Source organism: Leptosomus discolor, chromosome 25 (genome assembly GCF_034619465.1).
Source record: "Leptosomus discolor isolate bLepDis1 chromosome 25, bLepDis1.hap2, whole genome shotgun sequence".
NCBI classification, from domain to species: Eukaryota; Metazoa; Chordata; class Aves; order Leptosomiformes; family Leptosomidae; genus Leptosomus; species Leptosomus discolor.
The window spans coordinates 5,265,884-5,293,514 of NC_141415.1; the positions used below are offsets into that span (position 1 = coordinate 5,265,884).

Consider the following 27,631-nt stretch of genomic DNA (forward strand, 5'->3'; position numbering starts at 1 on the left):
ATGCCGACACTGAGAAGAAGAGATCAATGTGCCACCTGAAGCCTCATAAATTAAGGGAATTTAAGGAGAAGGAAACTTCACTTACACCTGTAAATGGACTTGAAGATTTGGATACTCACTATCACCTTCCACTTCAGCCAAGACGTGTACACGCGGTGCAGCACCACGGGAAGGGCCCAAAACACACGGTGGAAAAGGCAGGTACCTTCAGAGCAGCAACGTTCTGATCATGGAAAGATCCAAAGAGCGAGGCCCCTACCTTAAAACCAGGCAGAGCAAAGCTGCAATTCGACAAGCCAGGCTCAGATCACACACTGCTTGCTCCTTATTCCTTACACCACCAGCTCCAACGCCCCACTGAGAGGCGGTTCAAGGCACTAAACCAGCAGAAACAGAAACCCTCACGAGAAGAAGTTGTGTTCTTTGCTATGGGTCATCTTGCCCCAGCTTTGGAGCACCAACATAGCACAGCGGGAAAGTGTGGGAGACCAGCACCGTGCCAGCACCAGCCGCCACCCAGCTGCACCTTGAGCCCCTCCAGGTTTTGCCTCTGGCTTAAAACAGATGCTGTCAAGACACGAGGTGTGTGTTTATGGCCTACTTTGATCTCAGCTGCTCCTCTCTCTTTGATTTCACAGTGCTGACAACATTTGCTGCACCCTGACAGAAGTTCTGTGAATATTCAGTGCTGCCACAGTAATGAAGACATTAAATATAAACGATTCTTCATGCCGCAGCTCCAGCCTACAAACGCGAGTGATCCTAGTCAGAGCGGATGCGACAGAACCAGGAAAGTGCCGTGGACACTAACGTTGCAGGAGGTTTTCTGAGGGCAAGGAAAACGTTCAAGGTATCTTCTCAGATTGGGCCTTCGTTTCTGAAGTTATTTTGAGCTGTTTCAACACATGGATAGAAATTAAAACGATGACAACAGCACCATCTGCTCCAGCTACTGCCACACCACCGGGGCTGGCAGCGCTCTTGCAGAGACAGAAAGCCTGTCCCAGGGAAGAAGCCAAGGCCGGTGAGTTTTCCCAGGGAGCGCTATTTTACTTCTACAGGGTCCAAGCCTGCCGAGCTCCTGGCTGCAAAGACTGCGGATGCAGCAGCCACCTCCAGTCTGCTGCAGCAGAGAGGCTGCTGCTGCTGCCACAAGGGACAGGGAGGGGACGGACGGGGCGTCCAGGCAGGTGGCTTAAGCACCGATGCTCGCTGCCCTCAGCGGTGACAAGAAGCCCAGGGCAAGTGTCTCGGGCAGGCACAGGCATCACCAACTTCCCTGGAAAACCACAGCTTACCCCCGCAGCAGGAACACGGGTCTCTACAGGCTCCAGTGACAAACCGTCAGCGCACAGTTTGTCCACAGCGCTTATTTCGCCAAGCCATTACTTGTAGCCACGTGATACCCAAACTGGGCATCAAATACACTTTGGACCCATAGTGTCCAGTTCCAGCATCCAAAAGATGACTGGAACGCAGCAGGGGGCCTTATCAGGCTGGTCTCTCTATAAATACAGAGGAAGGAGAGTGTCAGGCATCCTTGACACACTAATTTCTTACCCTAGAAAGAAACAATCATGCCAGATCTCACAAGCTTTTGGGGCTCTGACAGGACTGTCCTCACCCCAGCAGTCACCACGTAACAAGACAGGGCTCAGAGAAAGTGATTTTAGCTTCTGTCTAGCTTTTCTACATTATGTTTGCTTTTCATGACTAAGGGACACTTCAGATGAGGTCAGAAGTCAGAGTGTGTTTCCTGAATGTCTGGTGAGGGGTTTTTTTAAGGCCAAAAGACACAAACAATAGGACATTCATCAAGCATTTCTGCTACACTTCCATCTCCCTTGTCATGTTATTGCATAACAGCAGAAAAAACACTCTTCCCTCAAAATGTTCACAACAGGATTCATTAAAAACCCAAAAGCAGCATTTTTGTTTTAATTAAATCTGTATGAGAAGGTGCAGCAGAAGATAAATGCAGGGGGGGAAAAAAGATCGTAATCTAGAGGAGCTCAAGAGGAAAAAAACCCAAACACATCAGCAGGAGAGCACAGCCCAGGGATGAGAGCATCGTTCAGCTTCTGGCACAGAGGGCAGGGACTGGGAGATGCCCACCAAGTCAGCGAGCGATGGGGAAAGGGGTGGGCACCCCACCAGGTTCACACCTCGCTGCAGGCAGGGAAGGGGCTGCCCCAGTCACAGGGAGCTGGCGATGGGACGGCTCGTGGGCTGCCACCGTTCAGCCAAGGGTGCTGGTGCCTGTTTGAGCTCCGAGTTTCACACACCATGCCACGAACAGCAAGTGAGGGGTGCACTGGGAGACGGCAGCATCCCCTGACACCGAGCACAAGCCAGCAGAATTTGAGAGCCAGAGCTCTTGCTTCTAAAACAATAAAAACCCAACCGAAGCTGCACTTGCACCTTTATTTTTCTTAACAAGGGAGCACAGTTTGAATCGTGCTGAGGCACAAGGCAAACAAGGATTTTCAAGTGAGAATGATCAACAAATAAAAAACCTTTCTACACAAAACACATCCCTACTGAGCTCTCGGATGTCTCCCTCCAGCTGGTCTTCGCCCAGCGTGGGCCACTCGGGATGACAATCAGGTAGCAATTTGTCTTGCCTTGATTCTAGCTTTATCGAGTCGATGAGCAGATTTGCCACTAAAGCAGATGCAGGCAGCATGAACAGTGACAACCCACATGGGAACCCAGCCCATAAATTCAGCCAAAGAGTTGTAAAACCATGACTTCCCCTCCCCACCCAACGGCTAAAGGAGGAGCACGTTTTTAAAAAAAAATAAATAAATCGGAATCCACATACATTTCATCCTCCCCAGGAATTAGCTGGAAGCCCAGCCGGTGCCTAGCTTCCTTCCCACAGGGATGAAGAGTGGAAATTGTCCAAATTTAAGACTGCCCCAAGTCTAGGAATCCAGGCTCAGCCTTCCCCAGTACGTTTGTTAAAAATAAGTGAGGTGCAATCAGTCTCTTCAGGGGTTTTATCCCCTTTCAGCTCTAAATGCAGCTCTGCTGTCACACGTATGATATGTATAGAAGGACAGCCTGCTTCAGAGCCTTACTTCTTGCTTAAAATAATATTGCTCCTGGTCTCAGGTTACGAGGGATCCATTCATGTTCAGTAAGGTCACAGGCTCTCTCTAAATCACTAATACAAAGGCTGAAATAAACAGCGTTGCTGGTATTTCAGCTGCTTTTTATTGCAGTGCATGAATAGCGACAGACTATGTGAAGAGGCTCTGGCCACACCTAGAGCCACAGCGCTTTGTCATTCCTTACCGAGGGAGGCAGAGAGCAGACTACTGCCGGTGGGAGACGCCAGCTTCTGGTCTCACACCGAGACGAGGCAGCAGCAAAGCAAACCCCACCGCAGCCCGACAGCTTCTTACAGACCGGCCCGTTGGCACAGATGGAAGCATCCAGGGCATTTCCCTCTGCAGACTGCAGGACTTTAGTGTCTAGCGACCCTTACTCAGTCCCAAAACTCATTTTACATGAGCTGATCTCCCTCCAGCATCACCCAGGTATGCCCGCCTCCCTCTTGCCAACGAGGGCTTTTTAGTATTTCAACCCAGGCCATTTCAAGCTATTTAGGTAAGGTGCTCTTCATCTGCACACCACGACTGCTACAGGCTCAGTGCAGGATTCTTCCATTTAAGAACTTCAGCGCCAAGAGGCTCTTGGATGTTGACAGAGCAAACAAACCCATGGAGCCAAAAACCCCTCCATAAGGGGAGTACATGAGCAACAGTAATGAAACGTGCTTTGGAGCTGAGCACGGACCTCAGACAGCCGTGACAATAAACCCTATTATTAGACACAATAAAAGCAGTGACATATTTGAGAGATTAAGCATTAATAAGTGCCTTCACATTAAACTGCATTCATGACTCTCTTCCCCTCTCGCCTGGAGGAACCCGGGGGAAGGGAGGAGCTGGCAAGGTAATTCAGCTCACACTAAAATAGGGGAAAGGCAAAATTCATGCAAAGAAGGCTACAAAGCCATAAAATAAGGTTGCCATGATGACAGCTCAGCAGTGCCACAGATGAGAGATTCCCAATGTTGGAAGCCCAGCCCATCCTGCAAGGAGCTGGGCCCCCACCTTGCCCTCGGCAAGTCCAGTTGCTGAGCTCTTGCCCACGGCAAGGGCCAAGCAAGCACTGGCTGCTTCAGCAAAGGGGCTCCCAGGAGCACTGCAGAAGAACATGGATCTGGGTCTGCTGGGCAAGATTTAAAATGGAAGGGAAAGAGGACAGGAACAGGAACGATTGATGAGAAAGGAAAGGAGACAGGGCAGCATGCCCACGTGTGCACACGGGGATGGATTTGGCAGGCGCCCAAGGCGCACACACCGCTCAGGATGAGAACAAAACCTGGGAGCATCGTGGCAGGCTCCTTTCTCCACCTCACAGTCGCCCTTTTTTTTTTTTCCCCGCAGATCATTCAACCACCACTGCAACCCCTCCAAAGCCTCCTCTTCCCAAGCCCCAGAGTCCCTCCCTTTGTCCCAGGATAGGTCCAATACCCTCATTTTAGTCCCCTCCTTTCCGAATCTGTTCTCTTGCTAATGGATGGGCAGCGACTACAGGCAACACTGCAGCTCGAGCAGTCCTGCTTTCCTTTTTGTACCCAACCACAACATTTATTACTTCTGCTTATACATGCCTGCCAGGCTCTCCATTATTACACCAGAAGATGCCAGGGGGGAAACATGTAGTTTTCTGTCCAATTTGGAGATGTCCATTGTTAAAAGCTACTTCTACAAACCCCTCCAGCGAGCTCCAGGGCAGCACCGTTTGTCATGCTGATGAGGCAGTAGGTAAAACCACATACAAAGAAGTCGCTTGAGAGGGCAGAATTTGCTTAGGGTAGAGCCTGCCCTTAAGTGGGAGCTGAAACTCAACCACAAAAGGCAGTTCTGACTTCAGATTAAATCCCAGCTTTGGGCTCACTAACACACCCGATGTCCGACACCACAAGCTACAGCCACCGGCAGAGAGCACGTGAAGCTCCACTGCTGTAACACAACCACAAGGCAGCTCCATCACAGGTCTCGCCTTAAACCACAACAGTAATTCAGCCCCAGCGACTCTCACCCCATCACACCCAGGATCTGCAGCGGGAGGGTAATAAAATACTCAGCACCTGCATGGAGCTAGTCAGCGCTTTGTACAAGGTGGGTCAGCATTAGGAAAGGAACACGAGCCACATTTACATCTCTCAGGCTTCCTTAACTTCTGACCATAGCGAAGTAAAGTACGCTTTCAGATAAAAGTTGCATTTTCACACAGCGGCGCCTCTTGCCAGCCAGCACCGACACTGTGTGAGTTCACAAGAGGCTAGAGCTACAAACCAACCTCCAGGAAGCTCATCCCACTGGATTACCCCTTCTCTTGGGCCAGTCTCTTCTGGCACACCCCTTCTGTCATCGCTGTGCCCTCAAACTAACCACACAATGAACAAGCTCACCTTGAGCAAACCAGGACAGGAACATTTCAGCATCTAGAAGCCCAGTGCAAGCAAATCTTGAGCCTGGATAAATATTTCTGACACTACCATGCAGACCTGCTGCTCACCACCATTCCAAAGCCTCCTGCTGCTCTTGCACCCCTCCCACTTCTGGACCTCCAGTCACCGAGGTCCAACAGCCCCTTCCCTGGACAGGGACCCAGGGAGAAGACAGCATGCCCACACCCCTCAGTTAGCCTTACTGCATCTTTTTGCCCCCCTTCTTGTCCCCCTTCCACTCGCATCTTGATGCACCTCAACCTGATGAGAGCTCACGTGGTCCTTGCACCCACCACTGGGGAATAATCCCCTCCACCCTCTGCTGCCTGGATGTGCGACGCCACAGCAGCCAGCCAAGACAAACATTGCTTGCCCATCACTTTGCCTCTCATCTTGACTGTGACAGACCTGCTCTGCCCTCAACTCATCTGAGCACGTGCACAGCTGGCCAGATGTGTTCCCTGCTCCAAGAAGCTCACATGAAGTGACATTCGAGGGAAAGGAGCCGAGCTGCTTGTGAGCAAGACACACACCTTCATGGTGAGACCACGCCAGCACAGCCAGGATTTAAATCAAACTTTGATCAAACAAAAGATTAAACGTTTCTTAGGCAGGGAAGTATTTCACCACTCTGAACACTCCCCTGTTTCTCCAATTTCAACTCCAAAAGGGCATCCCAGCAAACACTTCTTTCCATTGTATGGAAGACAGTTGATTTATCTCAAAAAGAGATCTCCAGGCCAGCACAAACATGCACACTGCTGCACTGGATGTGTTCAAGGATCACGGGAGAGGCTTCTTTAGATTTTTTTTTTTTTTTTTTTTTGAGCCATTTACAAACACCTCAAGGAATTTCATCCAGCAGCAAATGACTTGACACACTGATGAAATCCATCTGAAATTACATCAGCACTTCCAGGCAGACAGCCTGGGACCACAGCTGATTGGGAGCCATAAAGTGAAACGCTGTCAAGCAGCAGAAAGCCCTGCAACTCCATACCACAGGGTGTTCACAGTCACACACACGCTGTTCAAAACCACGAATACAAGCGGTTTCATCACCTCTCCTGTAAGTGCTGAAGTTTCCCCCTGAATGGCAGAGTTTAACACAGCCCTTTTTCCTATGGACTTGTATAATCTGTCCCTGAAGACTGCCCCTCACCCTGCAACAACCCCCATCAGCCTTCCTCCTTCCCATGCACCTTCGAGCATCATCACGGGCAGCCGAGCCACAGCTCACCGACAGCAACAGGCAGGCTGACCAGCCGAAGAGGACAAGCTGAGGGACAAACCCAGTGCCTTCCCAGGGCACGGACGGTGCAACCCCAGCAACCCCTCTGAAGCAATTCAGGAGGAGTGCTGAGGGAGGGCACAGAGGCAGAGATGGACAGTGATACCGGATCTGCTCCAGCAAGAGAGGTCAGGGCAGGTACAGTGGGGAGGCTGCAAAGATGGAAATAATTAGCCCAACTGCGGTGATAATCCTTTTAGCTTAACAGAAGGTATCCCCCGGTGCTCCCTTTCCTCGGATATTTAAAGAAAAGACACCGAAAACAGGAGCCACGCCGCACGTAATGACTGCCTTTACTAATCAGACTGTTTGGAAGGGAAAGGGAAAAGTCAGTGGGTTGATTTCTGAGGATCATGAAGGGCTCAGACTTGAAAAGAAAACCTACTCAAGTCTAAAGGCAGCGATACATCTGCTCCAGACTCCAGCGTAAACTGCATATGTTCCCCACAAGCACTTTAAAAACCAGCCTACAACCAGCAGATTTCAGTGCAAAACAAAGCTCCGCCTCGCAAATGGAGAAGATCCATCCTGCTGCAAGAAGAGACTCAGAGCTTCGTTCAGTCCCTCGCAGCAGAGCTGTGCCCGCTTTCAAAACCACACAAGGGGTTACCTAAAGGGCCACCAATTCTCTGCTATATCCACCACATCCCGGGGTGATCTGCAAAGACAGCTTGGGGCTGAGGGCTGCTCATGCTCAAAAGCCAGGTGGGAGCAACGCTGCACAGGGCAGACACTCCACCATCGTGCACCTCCAAGAAGGAGCAGGGATCCAAAGTAAGGGCTGCACCTCTAGCAAGGCTGAGCCAGCCTGGTGCTCTTGTAAGGTTCTGGCAGGGCTACCTGCCACCAGACAGCCCCCTGACCTCTACCCAGGATCACTCACCCTAATTCTCTTCCCACGACTGGTTTGAGATGAGTGGGAAGATCTCCGCACTACTCTGCAAGGACCTGCAATCCAGCTCAAGTTACTTCTGCGATTACCACCTTTCTTTTCTGTCTCCACAGGTCGGCAGAGCCCTGCCAGCAACCCGGGACTTACAGCACTGCCTACTTTATTGATGAGCACCCCCAACTGCAAGGACATGCCCTTGGGGTGAGCCCCAGACACCATGCCAGCCCACCTCTGGAGTCTAAACACCACGCTTAAGCAAGCAAAGCTGCTGAGGTAGAAAGCAGAGATTACACTGGATGTGCAGAGAAACCTAGAAAGCCAGCCCAGCTCCAACGCGACTGCAGTACGAGCGAGAGATCTGCTGAGAGCCTCTGTCCTCCCGAGACATCAGCTCGTGCTTCTCTGGACAGAGGCTGGGAATAGTCAAGATGCTGGGTCTGGGGTTCCCCCTCCACCTGGCTACAGGAGGCACACAAGGCAAACAATCATCTCTGAGTTTGTTTAAGAGCCTCAGCTGCTCCAATACAGCTAGAGAGGGTCCATTTTGCCTTTGCAAGAAGGGCTCACGGTGCTTTTTCACAGCCTACACACATCTGCAGACCCCGGAGCAAGCCACATACCCAGAAAGCACAACACACGACCCTGTTGTTCAGGGGCTGGTGGCTGTACCTGCGGGCAGAGCCACAACCCTCCTAAACCTGTGCCACGGCCCAGCAACTCCAGAGACCGCCCTGACATGCCGCACACCCTCTCAGCATCACCCAGATGAAGGACTCAAGAGTCTATCACAAGTCCAGGGCACTTCACTACAAGCTTCTGACTCTCGCAGTCCAGCCCCACACCTACGTACAGCCTAGGAAGCAACAAGCCAACCTACTAGCTGACTGACCTCATCAACCAGCAGGCTAAGCAAACTGGAAAATACTGGGAGCTGGGTGGAAGCCAGTACCCTGATTCTTTCTTGACTAATTCATCAAGTGTCAGAGCATTGCTACAGCTAAATTAGCAGCACTGCCTCAAAAGATGCAGAGACAACAACCAAGCCTCATCAGCACGCTGGGCTGGCAAAATAAGCTTATTCTGCTCAAGACAAACTCCAATCTACAGCTTTCTTCCAGCTTTTGAATAACATTCCTATTGGGGAAAAAAGGGAATGGCCACCCTCAGCACTTCCCCTCAGACACCGCTTCATGATCCAATTTTCAACGCTTCGCAAACCAAAAGGGATTTGTCTGAAAGCCTGGACACGGACACACCCCAGCACCGGCACCTCAAACGGCAACGCCAAGCGCCCGTCCGGGCGCGCACAGACACTCCGACGGGCAAAGCCGTTGCCACCGCGCGGCCGTAGGTGTCAGGACAATTTGCTGCTCCCATGCCGACGAACACAGGCTTTCAGAAGAAACAGCAGAGACACCACCTCGAAAGCATTTTCCACCTGGCTTTCCCCAGCCATTTCTAACGGCCCCAGGATGCTGCAAAGCCCAGCTTCCAAACGAGGATATAAACGTCATCAAGGAGCAATTTGCTCTACTCCCAGCTACTACACAGGAACAAACGCTCAGCTATGCCCCAGCAAATACTCAAGGACAAGGCGATACCCCAACACTTCCAAATCCCACGGCTGGCAAAACCCTGAAAAAAAGACAATGATACAACACAGATCAACAAGCACGCAACAAAGAACACGGTTCTTCAAAACGAAGCAGAGGAACATGAAAGGCAGAAGATGAAGACACCCACCTTACTGGCATGCTGCAAGTGTCCCTGACTACATACACCGGGCTCAGCCTCAACGTGGAAAGACCAGTTGCAATGTCACATCTCCCTCATTTTTATCCTGTGAGGACTGCTCTCCTGGCCAGGGGACCAGACTTCCCCATGGCTTTTGGGAATGAAAGGAGAAAGCTGCAGCCCTACTAGTTCAGGAGAGATAAATACGCCTACTTGGTCCAGCTGGGTCCTGCTGAAACTGCAGTTTATTAAGCACAGAGGGAACAGGACAGTTTGAATCAAATGCCTTGGGAAGAGAGAGGCTGGAAGCAGAGGGCAGCGAGGTGGTACAGAGGAACTGATGCAGGGTGAGGAAGGCAAAATTAGGAACCTGACCTGTAAAAATAAGGTACTTGAAAACGTCAAGTAATGGGGGAGGGAGAGACACAAACCCCACACTATGGCACTTGTCACCTGAAGGGACTGGACCCGACCCCTCTCCATGGGAGCTCCCCGCAGGGCACACAGAGGTCCCATCGCTTCTGTCTTCATCTCAGCTAATCCCAGCTGATGAAGGATAAAAGTCCGTATCTTATCTATGGTGCCACCTGCCCCTTCCAGCATAGCTAACAGCCTTGCTCTCCCAGGCAGAGACCACAACATCTTGACGAGTCCCATGTTCATGTCAGATGGGACCTTTGCAACAAGTTCCCCCAAAAGCTGCAGATTAGCAGCGAGCTGTTCCAGAGCAGGGCAATCTCTAAAACGTCCTCTTTTAGAGAGAAACAGAGTCTTCATTTAAAGGCTTCAAGTGACGACAACCACGCTTCACACTTTCACTCGTTGAAACAGGCAGAGCTGGTTTAGTTCAAGTTTCTCAAGAGTCAACTTCTGGCCATCTTGCTGTGCAAGATGAAGACAGACCCACAACGCCGGACACCTCCATGCACACACTAATGGCCTAATCACCTTGTAAACCAAAGAGAGCTCACCAGGTGTTTCATTTTAAGCTCTATGTGTTCAAGACTCAACTGTCCTAAGACCAGAGGGTCTGATCTGCAGTCAAGCCTCACGGAGGACAGAGACCCAAGCCACCAACCTGTGGGACAGGCATCGTATTTCCCCAGAGCACAAGAGCTGGGTCTCAAAAAACAAACCTGCATCTTAATTCCAACGCCGTGAACACAAGCCTCCATTGCCAAGGGCATTCAGCAGCACGAGGTACCTGCTAACACCGGGGGATGGCACAGGGAAGCATGCCACAGCCATAGACCTCCTTCCAAACGCCATTACTCTACCAAGAGCAAGACTGAGAAAACGCAATACAGAGGTGTGAATGATCTGCCTGGAAAAACCTCTAAGGTCTACAGGCAGGTCAGCCAGCACCTTGCTTTTCTCCTCAAGGTGCACATCTTGGGGTAAAACACAAGCATTTTGCGTATCAAGAGGGAACAAAGTGTAACTGGGTAAGACTGTTTCTCATTTCTAAAGAAAGTAAGATTTTCATTTTCCTTCTCTCAAGAGCAGGCTGAAAATACCCAAGTGAGACCCATTTTGATTGACCACCTTAAGAAAAAAAAATACGCAGAAAAATTGAACTGCACAAGGAAAACCATTAAACACCCCAAATCTGAGGTATCGGCAGAGAAGGCAAAAACCCTTCATCACACGTAGGAGGGCGGCCATTGCTCGACAGAACAAACTAATGATCCTCGGTAGTGAATTTTGTTCCACTCATTCAGACACACATTAGGCATCTGCCCAGATCCACGCAGATCAACGCAGGAATACGCTGCATACAAATTGCTGAAGTGACAGCTTAGCTCATCTCAGCTGCTCGTTCCAGCAAACCCGTTTCTAAGCAAGACCAGCCTCTCGCTGCAAATGGAGCTGCACCTCGCGTGGTGGTACCACCAGCAAATGGAAGGAGAAACTCCCTTTAAAGTGACGGTAGCTGCCCTCTGCAAACGAACAACAGGATTGCACTTCTAGGTGTTAAAAAAAAAAAAAAAATCAGCTTCTCTAACTGAATCCTCCCTTGTGCTAACACGGCAGGCAGGGAGGCAGGCAGAAATCTCCATCCCTCCCCTGAAGTAAGCTGTTTCTGCTCCTTACGGGTTCGATTGCTCCGAGCCGGCAGGGCAGGTGAGCCACGCAGCGCACCTGGAAACACCTGGCAAGAAAACTTCCCTTTGCACATCTGTCGAGTTAGACGTAAAATAAAGAAATACCCAGCAACTAAAGGAATAAATAAAAAAAAAGCAAACCCCAGAGAGGGAGCCAGCCCCACACCCTGCCTGGTGTGATTTTAGGACAAGGCAGAACAGGCAGGAGGGAAAGAGGCTGATGAAAGGGACGAGGGGGCAGTTTCAGCACCACATGGGGACACCTGCGAGGTGCGAGGCACATCCAGGGACCACCGACCCCACCAGTCACACCAAGCAGCACCACCCCAGCCCCAAACCCACGGGGCTCGGCACCAGCATCCCCAGCCCGGCTGGAAAACACCCGGGTTTAACAGCCCAGGACCCCACCTCGCTCCGGTAACCTCAAATATTGGCAATCCCTTGGCCGGGCATCTGGGGGATGCAACAAAGCAAGGCAACTCCGGGGCGCCGTGACCTCAATAACGCTCGCCACCCCCAAATTTCAGGCTGGGCGTGGACAGCTCCCTTTTCTGAAATGCCTTTTCCTTATAGTTTTCTATTATCGATTACTTTATCCTTTTTTTTTTTAATTACAGCTGCCCCCCCCCCCCCGCCTCCCCTCTCCCCAAGATGCAGAAGATGGCACCGCGCCGGGGCGGGAAGGCGCTGCCCACCCCTCCTGCCGCAGCCCCGCCGCCACAGCCCCCGGCCCCACCTGCCGCAGGGGGAGAAGAAAAAAAATAAATAAATAAATGGCGAAAAAGGGGGGAAAACACCCCCCCAAAAAAAAAAAAAAAAAAAATCCGCCTCCCTCCCTCCTTCCCACCCCGCCGCGCACCTGCAGCCGGGCGGCTGCCGCAGGGGACGCCCCTCGCCCTGCTGCAGCGAGCGGGCTGCCGAAGCGACCCCCCGGGCAAACCGGCACCGGAGGTGACACGCCCCTCCGCGGCGATTTTTTGGGGGGCTGAAATGGTTGGGTTTGGAGACATCCCCCCCCCCCCCCCCCGCCAATCCCGTTTTCACGCTTTCGGCGTGGCGGACCGGGGAGAGGGCGGAGGGGGTGTCCGTCCGGCCGTGCAGCACCCCCTCCCACGCCCCCCCCCCCCCCCCCCCCCGTGCCCGTACCTGCCGCTGCAGGGGAGTCCGCACCGGAGCCGGGCGGCGAGTGACAGCGGCGGCGCGGGCGGGGCGGGCCGGGGGGCGGGGCGAGGCGGGGAAGGGGAGGGGGGGGGGCGCGCGAGCTCCGGAACCTTCGCCGAGCCGGCGGGAGGGGGGGGGGGGGACGGACGACGACACGCAGTGGCAGGGCGCATGCGCGGCGAGGCGAGGCGGGTTACACCACCCCCCCCCCCCCAGGAGCGCTGTCCCCGGCCGAGGTCAGCGCATGCGCGGTGCGAGGGAGGGGCAGCCGCGGTCTTTTGTCTGCGGGCAGCGGGCGCGCGCGCGGCCCCGCCCAGTAGGGGGCGCTCGCGCGCTGCCGCCCCACACGTCCCCACCCCGGCGCCATTTTGTGCTGGTGGCTGAGGGGCGGCGCGGGTGGCGGCGGGTCCTGTGTGCCCACACGGGCCTCCGGGACTGCTGGGCACAGGCCGGGGGTGGTGGGAGACGTTGCCTCGCCCAGCCCTGGCTGCTTGTAGGGCCCGCGTTTCGCCGGGCATCCCGCACGGACACCTGCTTCAGGGGCTGGATTCACCACCTCGGGTTCAGCTCTGCTGTCCTCAGCATCCAAGGAGGTGAAAACACTGACGGCTCACTAGCTGCCAACAGCATCCCCTTACCTTCCTCACCAGCCCCCGACAGGAGCTACAGCGTGCAGCCATCCAGGTTTAATTTCACCCACTGGTAAGCTCCACACTAACAAAGGGAAAGCAGCCTTCTCCCGCACAAGGCAGGCAGCTCTGCAGCCATTATCCACACACCTCCAACCTACAACAGATAGGCACCGGGATCCCACAGCACACATGGATGAACAGCAGCTTTAACTAGCATCTGGTTCAGCGGACACCTGTGGGAAGGAGTCAACAGGGGACATGTTAATCACCCCAAGGCATTGGGGTTCCCTCACCACCCAATACACAACCCACAGCTCAACCTGAAGCACTGAAAAGTGGAGGAAGAGGCTGAAGAAACCAGCCGTACTCCCAAAAGATCCCTCTCCACTTTGCCTGCTTCGTCTGGAAAAGCAGTGAGATGTTCTGCTCAGGAACATTATGGACACAGTGGAGATCCCTCGATGGAATTACTGCTTTGTGTTACAGGGTTACTAACGCTGGTAATTGGATTTAGTGGAGAAACTGCAGGAGGGATCTTCTGTCAGCCACGCTCCAGGTTTCAGTTTTTCCTGAGAAACATTCAGGTGCAAATCAAGGGCAAACGGCCAGTCTAAGAACAGGCTTCTGGCACAGGTTGTGAAGGGGAAAGCTCAATAGGGGAAAAAAAAAGAAAAAAAAAAAAAAAAAAAGAGAAACAGATGTGGATCCTGCAGCACCAGAGGTTTTTAAAAGCAGGCTGGGTTGGGAATGGTCCATCTTGGTTTGGAAGGTCTATGGAGAGTCAAAGCCCTTTTCTAACCACAGTATCAATAACTGCAGAAGTATAAAGTACAGTCATATGAGGGGGAAAAGTCTCAATTTATGAACATGCAACGCTGAGATTTTTTTTTCAGATCAACAGAAGACATCTAAAGCCAGGGGAATGCCTGTTTTCTGCCCATTTTTAAACTGGCTAAAAAGTACCCACTATAAATTAGTTGGAGAATTTTCCCAGGGTAGACACTTCTTCTCTGAAAAAAATACCACTGCCTTGGGAACTGTAAAATAAATACTACAGTGCTACAAGGGGATCCGTCCTTGTGAGACAACAAGGAACGAGCTGATTTGAACTTGCAGTGCAAGCAGCTAGAGTCCAATTCTGGAACAGCAGCTCTTCCTACAGGCAGTACAGCTGTACCAGGACCACGAGACTGAGTGCGAATCCGCTGAGCATCCTCTCACAGGACTATTCCTTCATCTAAAGAAAACAAAACCGCAAGGGACTCCCCACCCTCATTTCTGAACACCGAGTACTCAGGATAATGACACCCTGGCTTTCTGAAGTCATCATGGTCAAGGCTCAGCTTTGCCTGCCCGAGTTCTGAACTCACCAGGCACCGAGTCCCTTTCGGATCCAAGAAACCCTGGGCTGTGAAGCGTCATTAGCCAGTCCCAGCTGATGTTGGGGCACAGCCACTCTTACCGCGTTCTGGCCGTTGAGGAGATCTCTTGGCAAAGGGTGGTCAGGAATTAAACGCATCAGCTGGCGGACCCCAGCACTGCCAGCCTCAAGCAGAACAGCGGTGATTCCCCATCGTCAGTCCTTAGGACTGCGATCACACCAGCGAGGACCTTCCTGTCGTGGCCCGGGGCACGGCCACAGGAGCCTGGTGGCACGGTAGTCGACAATAAAATGCTAGGAGTAGCATAAGCAGTCCGAACTAGAAACGGCACAGTGAGCAAAGACCCGGCATCTTGCTGTTTAATTCCATCTGTATTCAGATAAATAGAAGCACGAGGATCTCCTGGGTGAACAAGACAACTGCAAAGAAATAATCAAACCTACATCCAGCTTCTCCTCCTCACCAACACCCTGCAGGGCCAAAAAACAGGGGCTGAACGGCCATGTCAGAGGGGGAGCAACTGGGAGGAGGCTGCCTTCCTCGTTCAGGTGCCCACACTCCCCCTGTGCATCTCCAGCTGGCTGCAGATCCACCCCTTGAACGCAAAGCCCCACAGAGCAGCAGGACACTTGCTCTGTTCTCCCCCTGGGGACGGCAGCCCGCTGCCTCTGCCCCCTGCACCAGCGGCGGGATGGATGCGGGATGGACGCGGGATGGACGCGGGATAGATGCCGCAGCAGCAGCGAGATGTTACGGGCACTGGAGCAGCCCGAGCCCCAAAGCGCAGCCGAGTGCTCCGAGCCCCCAGCGATGGACAGAGCTTGTGCTGGCCAGGAGAAGCGCTCCGCAGGCAGGTTTCTTACCTGGGCACGCAGCAGGCTGACACCTGACGTAGACTTTAATGACTGCACAGAGCTCTTCTGCCCACTCCATGCTCACAGGGTGGTTTTGTTCGTTGGAAAAAGGATCTGTGAATTTATCCTACAATTCTCAGTCCAGGCTCTTTCTTCCCCCTGTTCCTTTCAGCCCGCACTGCTGCTAGCTACAAACAAGACGCTATTTTTAACATCAAATCATAAAGGAAACCTTTGGGAAAGGAAGCATTAAGCCTTTAGCTTCCATCCCTGTTTCCTCGTCCATAAAACAGGGCTTATTTTCCTCGCAGGTGAGTTTTGTAACCTGTTTCACAACTGTATTGAGGTTTTCCCTGGCAGGTGCTCCAGAAGGTAGGATGGGATTTCTCAGGTCCCACCTGCAGCGGGAACCAACCTGCAGAACTGCCACTGTGTCCCGAATGCTGGGTTACAGTGGCTTTAAGTCTGATCTCCCCAGGGCCTCATCTGTCCACAAGCTGCTTCATTTCGGTCACTTAATTCAGATTAGGGATGGCTTTTGCAAAACCATCCTGATCCTAGCTGAAATAAATACCCCATTCCTGCACTGCTCCGTTCCATCACAGCACTACTCAGATCCCTTTTGGAACCCAGCCCTTAAAGTTCACCTGAGACAAAGCAACGGGCTCATCGCTTTCAAAATGGTTTCCAGCCAAGAGACAGGAATTGATCTTTCTGAAACCACTCCCGATGCTGTTGCATGCTGACAGACCACAGGATGACCCCTTCCCAAATCAGGAAGCCGCGGGCAGACGCAGCCCCTGGACTTGCTTCCCAGGGCACGGCCACTAACGCGGCCGTGGCATCGGCCCAGGGAGCCAGCTGCGTTTCGTAAGCTCACCGTGCTTGGAAGGCTCTCCATGGAGCTGGCAGCGGGGAGCTGGGTGTTACACAAGCCGGTTTCCCAGCCGTGCCCCTACGCCGTTCGGAACGGGGGGCATTGCCCGGCCCGGCGCTGAGCGGACCAGAACAAGGGTCGTGCAAACCTTCCCCAGCAGCTCCGACTCGGCAGCTCGAGGGGGGATTAGAGCTCGGCCGGCTCCGTTCCTCACAAGTTGAAACCAAATACATGTATTTGCAACTCGGGCACACTTCTTTCCAACTGAAGTCAACTGAAATTTCATTTTCACAGGCAATCGGAGCATGATATAACCCCCGCCGAGGCCAGTGGGGCTGTAAAGATGTAAATCCGAGGCAGGAACACCCTCGGCGTCAGGACAGCGCAGCAGCGAGCGCCGTGACTCAGCAGAAAGAGCTCGGTAAGGTCCTCGCGGCAGCGCAGGAAAAACAAACTCCCGCTTTCCCTCTGAGCGCTCTAGCGAACGGAGAGCCCTGACAATGGGGCTGAGGCGCTTCCACCATCCCACACAGTTCCCTCTTGCCCCCACCCTGGCTGCAAAAAGGTTATTCTTGAAGAGTACAGAAAGTATGCAGAGCCCCACACCTACCTGTAAGACCCAATACCCCTAAGGATATGGGGTTTTTTAATTACTCATTATTCTATTTCTAAATTACCTGCTGCAAGAGGCTTTCCAGCTCGTTTAAACCCTGTGTGTCTGCAAGAGGCAGAGTTGACTCATCAGGGAGTTACAGGATGCATTCACGTACGTGACCTTGCGGGAATAATTAAGGTCCTGGCCTCCCATCACAAAGTCAAGACTCCCTTGGCCTTGGTATCCCAGCAGGGCAGCGAGTGCTTGCAGAGAATTCGGGAATCCCTCATGTCTGCACACCCAGGCGAACAGCCCCAGCGGTTCCTCTCCCTCAAGCACAGCCCCGGGGGGTTTGCAGCCTCTACCCAGACACAGGGCTGAAGCCTGATTCAGGACTCCTGCCGTTAGCTGCCCCCTGCGTTGGCAAACCAGAGGTGCCAGGACGGACTTTATTCCTGGAGGGCAGCAGCCAACACAGCTCTGCAGAGAGACAGGGAACATCGCTCCGGGGTGAAACAGGCCGCTTAGCAAATACCACTGAGGCTGCAGACTCTGAAGCCCTCAAGCGTCCGCTGGTGGCCACCTGTAGGTTGCCTGTCCTTGAGCCTTTCCTGCCCTTGCCACAGGATGGCACTCACAGGGGAGCAGAGCGGGGCCCAGGCCCCAGCGCAGTCCTTAGTCCTTCAGTTTAAGTCCGAGCAAGAGTTCAAGCCTCCTCTAAAGTCAGGCAGAGGGTTACGCAGAACCACCAACGGGTTTTGCGGTGACGTTACCACACGCACACAAGCGCAGAGTCACCGGGAACCCCTCGCCTGCAGCCGACCAGGACACACCAGCTGGAGCACCACTGGGGTCCCGTCCCAGTTCTCGTGCGCCCAGGCGCCCAGTCGGCCACCACTTCTACCTGCTGGGGCTGCACAGGGCCAGGCCAGAGCCTGAGCTCCTCGCTAGTGTCCACCCGGGTTTGAGGGGCTTTGAGGGCCATCTGCTGTCACCAGCTCACATTACAGCGTCAGCCAACACCTCCCTCGGCAGGGTGCGAGGACGCCCTTCAGCGCTGCTCTCCCACCAGCCCGTGAAGAAGCAAGTTCAAAGCATCTTCTCTAGATTAAAGTGACAACAGAAGTAAGACCATCCCAGAGAACTCGCTGCTTTGCGGAAAAGGACGTGGGACTCTCTGCAGGAAACACAGGCACTTCCACCACAGCACAAAGAGCAAACCTGAGCAGCCGCGTTAAGCAGAGAGAGAATTTTTACCCTCCGAGGCAAGTCCTTCAGTTAAGCCACAACTCTTACAGGACCAGGGGGAAGTAAGAGCTCTGGTATTTGTTGAGACACGAGCCACCACCAGGCACTGCAGCAGCCCGCTCTGAGGGCGCACCTCCAAATGTAACAGCACTTTTTGAGCTGCATCTTGCTTCTAAGACCACCCAGGGGACTTCAGAACTCTCTTCTCATGCTTAGCTATGAATAAAACCCCTCTCAAGTAGAAACACACAAGACAACCTGTAGCCCATCAAAGAAAGGATATTTCCCAGATAATTGACACACAGCAAAACACCCCAAAAACCCCTTAACAGCCCACTTTTCTCTTCCTTACACCGTAACAAACCCACCCCAACCCACAGCCCAGCTCCCTCGCTCCCTGGCAGCCACCTTATCCGGGCCCCAATGCCTCCGCCTCCTCAGCCCTTTTCGGGCCAAAAGGCCTCAGCTGCCCCCTCACCCCCCTCCTCCCCTCAGCCCTCGGAAGGGAGAGCAGGGGGGAGCTGCCTCCTGGTGCCTCCCTCGCCCTGCAGCAGCACGTGGGAGGAGCTGCTCGCCCCTCTGCTCGCCCCTCTGCTCGCCCCAGGCTGTGGAAACCCCAGCCCAGGCAGAAGCTGCCTCCCCGCTCGCTCGTGGGGCCGCGCTGGGCCAGGCGAACCCCAACGCCGCCGGCACCGGCGCCTGGCTTCAACCCGCCGGCTCTCGGCTGCCAGCGCTGGGCGACATCCACCCCCTTCCCCGGGGCACGGCCGAGGCGGACGGAGGGTGACGGTGGCGCTCGCTGTGCCCGGGCCGGCGCTGGCCGGGCGGGAGCTCCCGGGCTCTGTCCGCAGCCGGCGGAGCCGCGCGGGCCCTGGCTCGGTGCCGCGAGGCCCGTGGGGGCCGTGGGACCGCGCACGTAACGGGGCAGCTCCTGCCCCGAGGCCCGTGTCCCGACCTGCCCCGGCAGGCGGCGGCGCTGGGGGAGCGGCGAGGGCCGCCCACTCTGGCACAGCAAGTGTGCAAACCCCACCGCCTCCTGCTTGGTGAGGGTGAGCGTGCAAGGCTGCCCCTCTGCCAGCACAGTAAGCATGCAGGGCCACCCTGCTGCCAGCACCGTGGGTGTGCAAGGTGCACCCCTGCCTGCGTGGTGAGGGTGGGTGTGCAAGGTGCATCTCTCTGCCAGCATAGTGGGTGTGCAAGGTGCACCCCTGCCTCCATGGTGAGGGTGGGTGTGCAAGGCGCATCTCTCTGCCAGCACGGCGGGTGTGCAAGGCGCATCACTCTGCCAGCATGGTGGGTGTGCAAGGTGCACCCCTGCCTGCATGGTGAGGGTGGGTGTGCAAGGCACATCTCTCTGCCAGCACGGCGGGTGTGCAAGGCACATCCCTCTGCCAGCATGGTGGGTGTACAAGGTGCACCCCTGCCTGTGTGGTGCGGGCGCCTCTCTGCCAGCACAGCGGGTGTGCAAGACCCCCTAGCACGGTGGGTGTGCAAGATGTACCCCTGTCTGCGTGGTGAAGGTGGGTGTGCAAGACCATCCCTCAGCCAGCACGGTAAGTGTGCAAGGCCAGCTCAGCCAGCACGGTGAGTGTGCGAGGCTACCCCTCTAGCACCATGGCAGGTGTGCAAGGCACGTCCCAGCACGGTGGGTGTGCAAGGTGCACCCCTGCCTGCATGGTGAGGGTGGGCGTGCAAAGAACATCCCTCTGCCAGCACGGCGGGTGTGCAAGGCCGTCTCTCTGCCAGCACGGCGGGTGTGCAAGGCACGTCCCAGCACGGTGGGTGTGCAAGGTGCACCCCTGCCTGCATGGTGAGGGTGGGCGTGCAAAGCACATCCCTCTGCCAGCACGGCGGGTGTGCAAGGCCGTCTCTCTGCCAGCACGGCGGGTGTGCAAGGCACATCCCTCTGCCAGCACGGCGGGTGTGCAAGGCGCGTCCCCGCACGGCGGGTGTGCAAGGCGCGTTCCCGCACGGCGGTGCCCGCACGGATGCAGCCGCCCGCCCCGGTCCGGCAGGGGGCGCAGGGGCGCGCGGGCCGCAGGGCGCGTGCGCGGGCTGCCAGCGCGGGGCGGAAGTGGCGCGCGGGCCGCAGGGCGCGCGGCGGTGGGGCGAGGAGCGCCCATGGGGCTCCTTAAAGGCGCCGCCGCCCGCCCCCCTCCCGGTGCCGGCGGAGGGAAACGCCGCACGTGGCTGGAATGAACAGGTGGGGCGGGGCCCCCCGGTGAACCCCCCCGTCCCGTGACACCACCCCCCCCTTCCCCCGCCGTGACCCGGCACGCTGCCTCAGTTTCCCCCGGTACCGGGGGCCGTGCGGCTGTGCTGGGGGCGGAGGCGGCCGTGGGACCCCCCCCGGGCTCCCGGCCTTGCTGGAGGGGGGAGCGGGGCCCCGGAGGGAGGTGGGCAAACCCCAAGACTGGGGGTGCACAGCCTGGGATGGGGGGGTGGGGGAGTCCCGGAGACAGGGGGTGCAGCGCCTGGGGAGGGGGCTCTTGTGCTTGGGGGGGGGGGGGAGCTGCAAACCCCGACGGAGGGGGCGCAGCCCTGGGCTGGGGGCTATGAGCCCTTCGGGAGGGGGTGCAACCTCGGGAGGAGGGTATGCAAACCTGGGGGGGGGGGGGGGGCGCTGCAGACCGCAGGTGGGGGTGCAAGCTCCAGGATGGGGGTCTGCCCCCCCCCTCCATGGGGGGGGAATCCCCGATGCCTGTGCTCCCCAGGGGACACCGCAGCACCCGTGTCCCCCTGCTCCCTGCCGGGGGGGGTTGTCCCCCGGCCCACTCCACGTCGAGCCCTCCCCAGCAGCGCTGGCCCGGCCTGTTCGGGCAGTGCCCGGCTCCTGCCCGAGGCAGAGCAGCGGGGGCGGGGGGCAACGGGGGACGGGGGGGCCTGGTACTGTTTGGGGCCTTCCCGGGATGGCGGAGGATGGGGGACATACACACACAGCCTCGCAGCCCCAGGCTGGGAAGCACCAGAGGGGTCTGCCCGCAGGATTGTTCCCCCTCGAACACCCCACTGGGCCCTTCCTGCAAGGGAAGAGGCCGCTGAGCTCTTCGCATCCTTCGGAGTTTCTTGCTTTTATCATCTTCACGTGTATTTTGCCTTTTTTCCACCCCTCCTCTTGGTACCCAGCATTGCAGCGCTGTACCCAGACCCACCGGTGCTCCAGGCTGAGCGGGCTGGGTCGTGGGTTTAGGGGCTTATTTTTTCCTGGATGGAAAAGAGAGCAGCTCTCGGCTGAGAAGGCAGCTCGGACGCAGCCGGGAAGCCCTCGCACCCTGGAGGTGCTCCGCTCCCCACCCCGAAAGCGAGAGGGCCGTGTCGTGGCACGTCTCAGTAGCCCGTTTTGAGCCGTCCAGGTGTCGCAGCGCTGTGAGCCAAAGATCTTTCCCCCCCTCCTCTCCCCGGCTTGCGTAAGGCTTTACGCGAAGGGCTGGATCGCAGGGACAGATCCGGCGCTGGGGCGAGTGCCCTGCCCGCGCCACGGTTTGGCAACAGCCTCGTGGTCCCTGGGGAGCGGTGCCAGGGCGCTGCGCCGCCGTCCCGTGACGGGCACAGCGGGACCCGTGCCCACCCTGCAGACAGCACCCAGCTCTCCCAGCGGGGCCGACTCCAGGATAGAGCCATCCCTGCTCGCAGCCTTGGGCACCTAACGAGTCCGAAGCCTCTCATTGAGAGATTTATGACCGTTCTGACCTTGCAAATTGCTGAGTCAGATGGTGAAGGGTTTTGGGGTGGGTTGTTGTTTTTTGGGGTTTTTTGCTGCATTCCCTGACTTGAAAGTAAAAACCAAACGTGGGTGACTGATGCCTGGAAGCCCTCCTGCCCTGGCCACGGCCCCATCCCGGCGTGAGGACCATCCTCGGGCTGCGGAGAGGGGGAGCAGCTGGTCCTGAGCGTGCACGGCACACTCCAGCTCGCTTCTCCGCATCCTCCTCCCGCAGGAAGGGTGCGATATCCCCGGCTTCCCGAGGGCAGAGGTGCTGCTCCTGGGGGCAGCAGCCTTGCCAAGCCCCGAGGGGGGGGGGCGGGAGGCACGCAGAAGGTTTTGGATGTGCGAATCTTTTTTGGGGTGCCTGTTGGCAAGTGTGCACCCCTCTGTGCGAGGGGGATTCCCCCTCCCTGGGGTGTCCCTCCGTGGCTGCGTTGGGCTCTGCCGCCTTCTCAGCCGGGGCTGGGGGGGGGGGCCTGTCGTGGTGTGGCCGGTCTTTGGACTTTGTTCCTTCCTGTCCCTTAATTTTCCACAGGGAGGGGACGGTCCTCCCTCCCCAAGGACATGGAAGGCTGGCCTGGCCTGTCCCCACCTCTCCAGCGAGGCTGGGCCCGCTGCCAGCGGCGGGGCCGGGGAGTGTGTGGGGGTGTTATCGGGGCTGGGCTGGCCCCAGGAGCGGTCCTTGACACCCCCCCACCCCCCCACCCCCCCCCGGGGCAGCACGATTACGGGGGGGGGGGGGGGGGGGGCACGCCTGCCCTGTGCCACACCGATAGCACGGCTGGAGGTGGGACGCCTGTCCTCGCACCAGTGGAGTGGGGATGCTGGGGGGGGGGGGCTCCCTAGGGAGCCATCGCTCGTCCCTGGGCAGGGGACACCCCCCCCCCCCCCTTGAGCATCCCCCCGCCGTGTGTTGCAGGGGGCTGGTGCCATGGCCGAGAAGACGTTGCCGCACCCCGTGGGGGGCATCACGCCGCTGCAGCAGATGCTGGCCTCGGGGACGGGGGCCATCCTCACCTCCCTCTTCGGTGAGGACCACGGGGAGCGGGTGGGCGCCGGGGGGGGGGGGGCCGGTGCTGTGCGGCGTGCCTAAAAGGGTGCTGTCGTTTCAGTGACGCCGCTGGACGTGGTGAAGATCCGGCTGCAGGCCCAGAGGACCCCCTTCGCCAAAGGTAACGCCGCTGGGGGCAGGGTGGGGGTCTCCGAGCAGCCCACGGGGATGTCTCGGTTGGCAGAGCCGGCGACGGGGCGGGGGGGGGGATTTCTCGGCTCGAGCGCGGGGCCGTCGCGAGGTGGCAGGTTACCGTGGGCCCCTCGCTCTGACGGGCTCGGGGGCCCTGCTGGGGGAGCTGGGCTGATGCTTGGCTCCATCCTTCCCCCTCCGCAGCCCCGTGCCGATGCTGAGTGGGCTCAGCGCTATGCCCGGCAGCCCCCTGCCCGCCGGGGAGCAGGGTGGAAGGGCTCAGCGTGCTCCGGCAGCTCGCTCTTTCCCCCCCAAAGCCTTTGTGCCTGTCTCCATGCTGCTCCCCACGGCTTCCACGGGGCAAGAGAGACCCCCTGGGCTCTGCCCCTGCTCCCTGTGGGGTCAGTGGGCTGGCGCTGGTGCCAAGGGACTGGTTTGGTGACAACAACAGGGACTGCTTGGGAAGTGGCTGTGGGGGGCATCCAGCCCCTTCACCCACGGAGCTCTCCCGCTTGCCCGCCTCGGAGCTGCGGCACACGCGTGTGCCCCGGCCCGGGGAGGTGGCACGTCCCCCGTGTTGTCATTCAGCGTGTCCCCGTTGTGTGTTTCAGCGTTGCCAGCGCGGTCTGTGCCCTGGGGCGCTCAGCAGGCCACATGTGAGTACGCCCGGGGGGCTCCGGGCAGCTCCTGCCGCCAGCGGCTTCGCTTTCCCAAGCCTTGACCCCCGGGTTTGCTTCCCCACTGGTGGCGGCTCGGGCTGGCAGGACATCCCTCGCCGGTGTCGGGGCTGCCATCGTCCCCAGCCCCCTCGCTTTGGGGCTGGCTGTGCAACGTCCCCGCTGGGTCCTTGCCCGGGGGGTCTGCTAGGGGTCTGGTGTGCAACAGGCCTGGCTGGCTGTGGTCCCCCTGGCCTTACCATCTTGTCACTCTGTCCTGTCGCTACATCCAAGACCCTTTGGATCTCCGCTGCTCTGCTTGCTCCCCGCTGCCCTGGCCTGAGAGCACGGTGGAGGGGCCGTGCTGGCTCCCTGCGGTGGCGACCCCACTGTGCCAGGGCAGCGGAGCTGACGCCGAGCGAGGCATAAACCCCTCCTGCCACTGGCCGTGGCTCCTGCTGTGCCCCTGTCCCCATGGTGGGGCTGGATGCCCCCTGCCCTGTGGGTCTGGCCATGGTCAGACCCTTGGTGGAGAGTTATCCCTCTCCTGGCCTTGGTCTGGAGCTGGTCCCCACCGGGCTCAGGCATTGAGGGTTTGGCTCTGTCCTGGAAGAGACGATAGTTTTGGGGATCAAATGGCCTGGGTATGGGGCAGAGGGGAAGGGTCTCCTGTCTAACGGCGACGCTGTTGCCTCCTGCCTCAGGGAAGTGTTTCCTCTACTGCAACGGGCTCATGGACCATCTGTACGTCTGCCAGAACGGCAACGGCTGCACCGCCTGGTACAAGGCCCCCACCCACTTCACTGGCACACTGGTAGGGGCTGTGGGCATGGGCAGGGTGGGCAGGGGCTTCCCGTCCCCGAGAGGGGGTCAGGGTGATTTCTGGGAGGGGTACTTGCCCGTTTCCCCCCTCTAACCCCTCTCCCTGGTGCTCCGCTCCATCCCCAGGATGCCTTTGTAAAGATCACACGCTACGAGGGCATCAGGTCTCTGTGGAGCGGCTTGCCCCCCACCCTGTGAGTTTGGACCCTGACTGGGGGGGAGTCTGGGTGCTAACGCCTGCCTGGGCTCATGGGCATCTGCCCCGAGCCTCCTGCCAGCCCCCAGGGAGGGCAGGGTGCCCCTCACACCCCTCCTCCTTGGCAGGGTCATGGCTGTGCCGGCCACCGTCATTTATTTCACCACCTACGACCAGCTCCGAGACTACCTGCACGCTCGGACGGGAAGCCGGGGGCACCACATCCCCTTGCTGGCTGGGGCCCTCGCCAGGCGTGAGTACCCCTCCTCTCGGGGGGTCCCCCCGTGCCCGCCCTGCAGGTCCCTGAGCCCGTTGGTGCCCACGTTCGGTACCTGGCTCTCCTGGCACGGCGTTCTGGTGGCTCCGGGACGGCTGCTGGAGCAGATGGAGTGATGCCCCCTGTCCCCTCCGTTGCAGTGGGTGCCGTGACGGTCATCAGCCCCTTGGAGCTCATCCGCACCAAGATGCAGTCGCGGCAGCTCAGCTACCGGGAGCTGGGCGTCTGCATCCAGTCGGCGGTGGCTCAGGACGGCTGGCTGTCCCTCTGGAGGGGCTGGGGACCCACCGTGCTGCGGGATGTCCCCTTCTCGGGTACGGCTGCGAGGGGACGAGCTGAACCGGGGGAGCGGGGAGGTGGGACGAGCGTGGGCCAGGGCAGCCCTGCGCACGGGGAGGAGGGAGGTTGGCGCGTCCAGGGCGCCTCGTCTTAGCACTGGTGTTTCTTATCCCCTCGCAGCTCTTTACTGGTTTAACTATGAGCTGGTGAAGGAATGGCTCTGCGGGCAGGCCCGGCTGGATGAGGCCACGTTCATGATCAGCTTCGCATCTGGGGCCATCTCCGGGACGGTGAGTTTGGGGTCTGCACCATGAGCAGGGAAATGGCCCCGTGGGGAGCAAGGGTTGGGGCTGGGATGGCGCTGGGAAGTGACGGCAGAGCCGGCGCTGGGCAGGGCGGCGAGGTCCCAGTTTGGTGACGGCAGAGCCGGCGCCGGGCAGGGTGGCGAGGCCCCAGTTTGGTGACGGCAGAGCCGGCGCTGGGCAGGGCGGCGAGGTCCCAGCTCACCGCCCGGCTGCTGGCCCCGCAGGTGGCGGCGGTGCTGACGCTGCCCTTCGACGTGGTGAAGACCCAGCGGCAGATCGAGCTGGGAGACAGCGAGGTGCACCCAGGTGAGGGGCCGGGCTCCAGGCAGGTGCCTGGGGGGGCAGCCAGGACTCCCCAGGGGTTACGTGGGTGTCCCCGGACCCTCACCCTCTCCCTTCTCCCCGCAGTCGCGGCCTCCAAGCCTTCCTCCACCTGGCTGCTCATGCGGCGCATCCGTGCCGAGTCTGGCACCCGGGGGCTGTTCGCAGGTAAGGATGTGCCCCTGGTCCCGAACTGGGGTTTACTGGTGCCCTGGTGTGTCACCGAGGAGCTGACGGGGTTGTCCTTGCAGGCTTCCTGCCGCGCGTCATTAAGGTGGCGCCCGCCTGCGCCATCATGATCAGCACCTACGAATTTGGCAAGACCTTCTTCCAGAAGCTGAACCAGGAGCGGCGGCTGCGGGGGTTGTGAGCCGGGGCTGGGGCAGGGCTGGATGTGGCCGGTGCCCCGGGGGGAGCGGGGACGGTGCCGACCCTGCTCCCGGGAGCAGCGAACCACGCTCGGCTGCGCAAAGCCCAAGTGCCTTCGTGCCGCGCTCTGCCTCCCCGCTGCCGGAGTCAGGGCCAGCCCGGCCCCGCTCTCCATCCCCGGCCCCCCTGGGGGGACGTCTGTGCCTGCTGCGGTGACATGGGGCGGGGGCGGGTGTGGAGTCCCCCATGCTCATCCCTTGAGGCTGGAGAGATGCTGCTGCTGGATTCATGGACCCTCTGGTGAGGATGGGGTGCCCCAGGAGGGGCAGGAGGTGGAGCTGGCGCTCTGGCGAAGACCAAACCCTCGGAGGCTTCTCGGTGTTGCCTGCCTGGGCCCCCCCAGCCCTGCTCCGGCCGGGAGTCTGCCTCTCCTCACCATCAGTCACGCACAGCGTCCCCTTGCCGGCTCTGTGTGGCATTGGGGACACATCAGGACCCCTCTCCCTGCCTCCGGACCTCTTCTCCCAGTCGGGGTGTCCCTGTCCCCTGCCAGACCCTGGGCTCGGACCCTGCGTTGGGGACAGACCTTGCTGCTGCTCCGGGGGGGGTGGCAGGCATTGTGGCACCCTCTGCCCGTGCCCCGTCCCTTCACTGCGAGGGCCTGTCCCGACGTCGTGCCCGGTACGGGCGCTGCCCCAGCTTGTCCCGGGGCTCCAGGGGCGAATTTCTCTTATTTTCTTAAATAAAATATCGTCTCTTAGGGAAAGGATTTCTTTCCCTGCTCCCTGCGTGCTTGGGCGGTGGAAGGCATCCCCACAGGTGACAGCCGTGTCCCTCCTGCGTGGGTGCAGCGCTGCCATCCACCAGGTCCTTGCTGGGCTTTTACTGAGGAGACCCCAGGACCTCCCTGCTACCCCCAGCAGCAACGTGCCGTTGGTGGGGCAGGGGGTGGCCCATCCTTGGGTGACCTGCTGTGTCCCAAGGGTGCTCTCCCTGCCCTGGTGGTCTGGGCTGGAGGAGGCTGCCTGGACACCCCCTGCCTGGGACAGGACCTCGTGGCTCGGGGCACAAGGGGTCTTTTTACCCTTTTCCAAGCTGGGGCGGGGGGGGGGGGGGGGAAGCTCATGGAGGCCAGCTCGGCTTGCTGCATTTATTGGTTCCTTTTGCTCCAACAAGGCAGATGGGGCTGAATTAAAAACCAAAATCCCCCAAAACA

At 58.1% G+C, this 27,631-nt stretch overlaps 2 protein-coding genes across 3 annotated transcripts in view; one reads left to right on the forward strand and one right to left on the reverse strand.

Moving 5' to 3' along the window:
- The window catches only part of MAPT (microtubule associated protein tau), a 49,842-nt gene extending 37,109 nt beyond the window's left edge, over positions 1-12,733 (reverse strand). Inside the window, exon 1 of the mRNA XM_086477801.1 lies at positions 12,699-12,733. The gene's annotated coding sequence lies outside the window, so the exon portion shown is untranslated. The remainder of the gene's footprint in view (positions 1-12,698) is intronic.
- Positions 12,734-22,820: 10,087 nt separating this feature from the next.
- SLC25A39 (solute carrier family 25 member 39) lies at positions 22,821-27,184 on the forward strand. 2 transcript variants are annotated; one of them, XM_086477908.1, is made up of 11 exons: positions 22,821-23,035; positions 23,120-23,179; positions 23,802-23,846; positions 24,551-24,660; positions 24,795-24,862; positions 24,993-25,117; positions 25,282-25,455; positions 25,601-25,710; positions 25,950-26,031; positions 26,134-26,214; positions 26,298-27,184. In XM_086477908.1, the coding sequence occupies exons 1-11, from the start codon at positions 22,939-22,941 to the stop codon at positions 26,414-26,416; spliced, it is 1,071 nt and encodes a 356-aa protein (XP_086334034.1). In that variant the 5' UTR covers positions 22,821-22,938; the 3' UTR covers positions 26,417-27,184. The 2 variants fall into 2 exon arrangements, with proteins under 2 accessions (XP_086334034.1, XP_086334035.1); XM_086477909.1 differs by lacking the exon at positions 23,802-23,846.
- Positions 27,185-27,631: the final 447 nt, after the last annotated feature.

Bases quoted from the DNA above. Each gene is read 5' to 3' on its own strand.
- SLC25A39 (XM_086477908.1), top strand. From the start codon at position 22,939: ATGGCCGAGAAGACGTTGCCGCACCCCGTGGGGGGCATCACGCCGCTG. The intron at 25,118-25,281 runs GTGAGTACCCCT...CCTCCGTTGCAG, and splicing joins GGCTGGGGCCCTCGCCAGGC to TGGGTGCCGTGACGGTCATC. The intron at 26,215-26,297 runs GTAAGGATGTGC...TTGTCCTTGCAG, and splicing joins CACCCGGGGGCTGTTCGCAG to GCTTCCTGCCGCGCGTCATT.